Below are 5,892 nucleotides of genomic sequence, written 5' to 3'. Positions count from 1 at the left end.
TCTCTCCTATCCCCTCTCCTCTCTTCTCTCCTCCTATCCCCTCTCTCTCCTCTCTTCTCCCCCAGTCTGGGCACCACTAAGAAGGGGATTGGTCCTGCTTACTCCTCGAAGGCCAATCGCACGGGGCTGCGTATCTGCGACCTGCTCGCTGACTTCGGGGAGTTCCAGAAAAAGTGAGGAGGGGTTGGGGGTACCCGGGCGGGAACCAGACTCCTGTTGCACAGCAGTGTGATCCAGTCCAGGTTTTACTGCTACCAGCTTGATCAGCCCCCAGTGTGTCTAGCTAACAAGCTCAGGTGTGTCTGATTATTAAACTCCCAGTGAAACCAGGACTGGATCACAGCGCTGTGCAGCGGGAGTCTCGTTCCCAGCCCTGTGTTCATATCCAATAAATTGATCTTGACGACATTATGGAAACCCAGCTCGTGCTGGAGTATCGATCTGAACACCATCGCATGTCCCTCGGTCTGGCTCGTGTCTACTGATCTCTGTTTGTTTTAGTGTTTTGTAATTGAAAGCTCTCTCCCTGCTTCCTGTCTGCCAGGTTCCTCCTCCTCGCGGGACAGTTCAAATCGATGTACCCCACCCTCGACATCGACGCCGAATCAGAACTCCAGCAGCTCAAGGTCAGGCATTGATTATTGATCCATTGATTAAGAGCCCAAACGCTGGTCTGCTTAACTCGGTCTCTTCTAGTTTCAATAATAACACTGATGAAGGCACTGGAGCCCAAACGCTGGTCTGCTTGACTCGGTCTCTTCTAGTTTCAATAATAACACTGATGAAGGCACTGGAGCCCAAACGCTGGTCTGCTTGACTCGGTCTCTATCTCTCTCTCTCTCTCTCTCTCTCTCTCTCTCTCTCTCTCTCTCTCTCTCTCTCAGGTGTTTGCGGAGCGAGTACGCCCCCTGGTGACAGACGGAGTGTATTTCATGAACCAGGCCCTGCAGGGGCCTCCTAAGAAGATCCTGGTTGAGGGGGCCAACGCTGCGCTGCTGGACATAGACTTCGGTGAGAGAGGGAGAGACACACAGAGACACACACACACTGACACACACACACAGAGACACACACACACTGACACACACACACATAGACAAACACACACACACACTCTCACAGTTCCGGTCTGTAATCCCAGAGAATGGATCCCTTTATAACTCTTAATGGATTGGTTCCTCCGATCCGGATCTGAGCTGGGACAGATTGGGAATGCTGTCAGCTGCCTGGGAGAGCTCGTGGATTATTCCTGCCTCTCCGATTCAACCTCCAGCCTCCGAGGGCAACTCAAAGAGCCTCTGTCTTTAATGTCACTGAAGACGCTGAGAGAGACTTCTAGTGGAAACGTTAGCGATCGAATTTTTTGGGTTTCGTTTTTAGTGTTTCTTAATTCAATTCCAAGTACAGTTTAATATAATAATACTCTAGTCCAGTCGCTGTGTCTCCTGACTGCTGTGTGTTCTTGCCCCGCCCCCCAGGTACCTACCCCTTTGTGACCTCGTCCAACTGCACGGTGGGGGGGGTGTGCACCGGCCTTGGCATTCCCCCCAGAAACGTGGGCAAAGTGTACGGAGTGGTGAAGGCTTACACGACGAGAGTGGGGGTCGGGGCGTTCCCCACAGAGCAGGACAACGTGAGGCACCCTCCGTGTGTGTGTGTGTGTGTGACCCTGGTGTGTGTGTGTGAGACCCTGTGTGTGTGTGTGTGTGACCCTGTGTGTGTGTGTGAGACCCTGTGTGTGTGTGACCCTGTGTGTGTGTGTGTGTGTGTGTGTGTGTGTGTGTGTGTGTGACTGTAGAGTGGGACAATGTAAGAGACTGACTCTCTCTCTCCTCCTCTCTCTCTCTCTCTCTCTCTCTCTCTCTCTCTCTCTCTCTCTCTCTCTCTCTCTCTCTCCAGGAGGTGGGAGCGCTGCTGCAGAGGCGCGGGTTCGAGGTTGGCGTGACGACGGGTCGCAAGAGGAGGTGTGGCTGGCTGGACCTGGTGCTGGTCAAATACGCTCACATGATCAACGGCTTCTCAGCGTAAGAGACTCCGACGCACAGCGAGACGCTGAGACGCACAGAGACACACACAGAGACGCACAGCAAGACGCTGAGACACACACAGAGACGCTGAGACAGAGCGACACACACAGAGACGCTGAGACAGAGCGACACACACAGAGACGCTGAGACAGAGCGACACACACAGAGACGCTGAGACAGAGCGACACACACACAGACGCTGAGACAGAGCGACACACACACAGACGCTGAGACAGAGCGACACACACACAGACGCTGAGACAGAGCGACACACCCTCACAGTGAGAAACACTCGCACTGAGAGCCACACACACACACACACACACAGTGAGACACACTGAGACGCATACAGAGATACAGAGACACACACACACACACACACACAGGTCTCGCACTCACACAGAGCAGGTGTGCTGCATGTTTGTGATCTGAAACTCCTCCCCTCCGCAGCCTCGCTGTCACCAAGCTTGACATCCTGGACACGCTGGAGGAGATCAAGGTGGGCGTGGCTTACAAGATTGACGGGAAGACTATCCCGAGCTTCCCAGGTGAGAGAGAGAGCGAGACTCCTCCTCTCAATTATCCTCCTCTCCAGCCTTTCTGTGCCTGTCTCTTTCCCTGTCTCTCATCTCTCTCTTAAACCTCTCATATCTTTATCTCTCTTCTCATCTTTCTCCCTCACTGTCATCTCTTTCTCTCACTCTCATCTACAGTCCACATGTTGTCCCCACATAAACTAAAACTATTTGTAGTTTTTCAGTGTCTCTCTCTCTCTCCTCCCCCCTCCCCTCTCTCTCCCGTCCTCTCTCTTCCCCCTCCTCTCTCTCCCCTCCCCTCTCTCTCTCTCTCTCTCTCTCCTCCCCCCGTCTCTCCTCCCTCTCTCTCTCTCTCTCTCTCTCTCTCTCAGCTAACATGGATGTGCTGAGTCGTGTGTCGGTGGACTTCGTGACTCTCCCAGGCTGGCAGACGAGCACAGAGCAGGCTCGCTCCCTGTCCGACCTGCCCCCCAACGCGCAGGGGTACGTGCGCTACATCGAGAGCTTCCTGGAGGTCCCCGGTGAGTCCCCCGAACCCCCCCAAACACAATGCCTTACCGTTGACATTCCCCGTCCCAGAATATCAAAACTGGACAGTCAGGATTTTAAAAAATAAACTACGTTTCCCAGCATGCCTCTCTCAGCCAGGGTTGATGGGAGATGTAGTTTGGAAGACAAACACTAAACCCCTGTTTTGTTTTGTTTCAGTGAAATGGATTGGAATCGGAAAGTCACGGGAATCCATGATCAAGCTCTTTTAATCCGGAGGGAATTCCCGGGAAGAATCTCGGAACTTTCACCAGCTTCCAGAATCAGGAACTCCAGAATCCCGTTGTAATCTCTGTTCCATTTTGTACAGTTTTTTGTTTTTTTATATATAAACAAGTTTGATCTCAAAGTGAACGAAGAAGCCGAGTCAAGCAGACACGTTTCAGCTGTTATTGATTATTGATCCATTGATTGATTCGTTGAGTTTTGCCCAAACGCTGGTCTGCTTGACTCGGTCTCTTCTAGTTTCAATAATCACACTGATGAAGGCACTGGAGCCCAAACGCTGGTCTGCTTGACTCGGTCTCTTCTAGTTTCAATAATCACACTGATGAAGGCACTGGAGCCCAAACGCTGGTCTGCTTGACTCGGTCTCTTCTAGTTTCAATAATCACACTGATGAAGGCACTGGAGCCCAAACGCTGGTCTGCTTGACTCGGTCTCTTCTAGTTTCAATAATCACACTGATGAAGGCACTGGAGCCCAAACGCTGGTCTGCTTGACTCGGTCTCTTCTAGTTTCAATAATAACACTGATGAAGGCGCTGGAGCCCAAACGCTGGTCTGCTTGACTCGGTCTCTTCTAGTTTCAATAATAACACTGATGAAGGCACTGGAGCCCAAACGCTGGTCTGCTTGACTCGGTCTCTTCTAGTTTCAATAATAACACTGATGAAGGCATATTTAAAAGGGAAGAGTTCTGTGGTGTGTGCGTCTCTGTGCAAAATATTTTGACCCTTGCACTTCTGCAATGAATTTTACGCTGGTCAGTTTTAATGCAACCTCTGTCTGTAAACAGAGATTTAAATCTTAATGCAATTTTGTTTTATTTTAAGGTTCTTTTTCCTTACCCCCCCCCCCCCCCCCCTCCCTCTCCCATACAAACCAACTAATAAAACATTTCAATGAGAAATATATTGTGTGCTAAGGTGTGTGTTTCTTCAGCTGCTTCTCCAGGTTTGCTGCCTCAGAGAGTCGCAGGAAGTCCTGGCTCGGGTGTTTCTGGTGACAGTTCTGCAGATTTGACAATCTCTCTCTCATTTGAATTTACAAAACAAAAACACACACGACAGCAAACAGCGAGGTTTAGTTCACAGAGTCTCTTTTATTTCCCTCGTTTTCGTTCTCCAGGCAGCGATGATCACAAACAAGGCAAGTTTTGTTTTCTGCGTGAGTTTGTGTGTCTGTGTGTTTTGTTTTTAATATTTCATTCATTTTTAAAAGTAAAAACTTGAAAAAAAAAAAAATAATTAAAAGTTTTCAAATCTTTGTGATTTTCAAACAAAAAATACAGTCTCTGAGATCGAAGGCATCTTTCTCTTAATTTGACAAAAAATAAATAAATACAAACATTTCAAACAAACAAACAAAATTCAGACTTCTTCCAAAACTGTAAAAGATTCACCAGGTGCTGAATTTAGACGCTCTGAAAGAAACGGAATTATATCGCTAACGTTTCCGCTAGAAGTCTTTCTCCGTGTCTTGAAAAGATGTTGAATTTACACTAAAGACGCTGAGAGAGACTTCTAGTGGAAACGTTTGCCATTGAATTTACACTGAAGACGCTGAGAAAGACTTCTAGTGGAAACGTTTGCCATTGAATTTACAATGACGCTGAGAGAGACTTCTAGTGGAAACGTTTGCCATTGAATTTACACTGAAGACGCTGAGAGAGACTTCTAGTGGAAACGTTTGCCATTGAATTTACACTGAAGACACTGAGAAAGACTTCTAGTGGAAACGTTTGCCATTGAATTTACAATGAAGGCGCTGAGAGAGACCTAGTGGAAACGTTTGCCATTGAATTTACACTGAAGACGCTGAGAGAGACTTCTAGTGGAAACGTTTGCCATTGAATTTACACTGAAGACGCTGAGAGAGACTTCTAGTGGAAACGTTTGCCATTGAATTTACACTGAAGACACTGAGAGAGACTTCTAGTGGAAACGTTTGCCGTTGAATTTACACTGAAGACCCTGAGAGAGACTTCTAGTGGAAACGTTTGCTGTTGAATTGATCACGTTTCTGATTTCACACAATCGATTCCACAGGAATCTAGTCCCAGCTAAACTTGGCACTTGACAGGTCTGCTAATTTTTGGACTCTAGCGCCCCCTGTCAGTGGCACGCGGTGCCGGGGGGGGGGGGGGGGGGGGGGGGTCAGCAGGTCCGTTTGTGTTTGGGCTCTGTGAACACCTTTCGGACTGCGCAGGTCAAAACGAAGCTGTTGGCTTGGAAGGTTCGACAATCTTTTTGGCTTTGAAAAAAAAAATAAAAATAATGATGATAATAATAATAGCAATAATCCAATATGTATATTTTAAATATATAGAAATGATAATTAAAATAATTAAAAGATGAGTGCGGTCTGGTCTGGTCTCTGGTTCTGATAGTGACCAGGTCGGGTCAGGGTTGATTCTGCCAAACTTGCAAATCAAATGAGACGTCTGTGTGTGTGTGCGTGTGTGCGTGCGTGTGAGGGGTGTGTGCGTGTGTGTGTGCGTGCGTGATTCTCTCACAGCAGCGCACAGTAGAATTTCTTCTCTCTGAAGGGGTTTTCGGA

At 48.3% G+C, this 5,892-nt stretch overlaps 2 protein-coding genes across 5 annotated transcripts in view; one reads left to right on the top strand and one right to left on the bottom strand.

The window, feature by feature from the left end:
* Positions 1–65: 65 nt before the first annotated feature.
* On the top strand, positions 66–4,577 carry adssl (adenylosuccinate synthase, like; the record flags this gene model as incomplete). The annotated part of the gene is given in 8 exon segments (XM_059020440.1): positions 66–173; positions 545–626; positions 885–1,011; positions 1,479–1,633; positions 1,900–2,024; positions 2,478–2,575; positions 2,935–3,084; positions 3,272–4,577. Coding segments are annotated over 8 exon segments (898 nt in total), but the record flags the coding sequence as incomplete, so codon positions are not given.
* The window catches only part of gng3 (guanine nucleotide binding protein (G protein), gamma 3), a 6,296-nt gene continuing 4,908 nt past the window's right edge, over positions 4,505–5,892 (bottom strand). For all 4 annotated transcript variants that reach the window (XM_059020447.1, XM_059020450.1, XM_059020448.1 and 1 more), the window contains exon 3: positions 4,505–5,892. This exon is cut by the window's right edge and continues 502 nt beyond it. The gene's annotated coding sequence lies outside the window, so the exon portion shown is untranslated.

This window comes from Acipenser ruthenus, unplaced genomic scaffold, assembly GCF_902713425.1.
Source record: "Acipenser ruthenus unplaced genomic scaffold, fAciRut3.2 maternal haplotype, whole genome shotgun sequence".
In the NCBI taxonomy this organism is placed as follows: Eukaryota; Metazoa; Chordata; class Actinopteri; order Acipenseriformes; family Acipenseridae; genus Acipenser; species Acipenser ruthenus.
The sequence above is the reverse complement of the archived record's forward strand: the minus strand, read 5'-3'. Positions and strand labels throughout refer to the sequence as shown.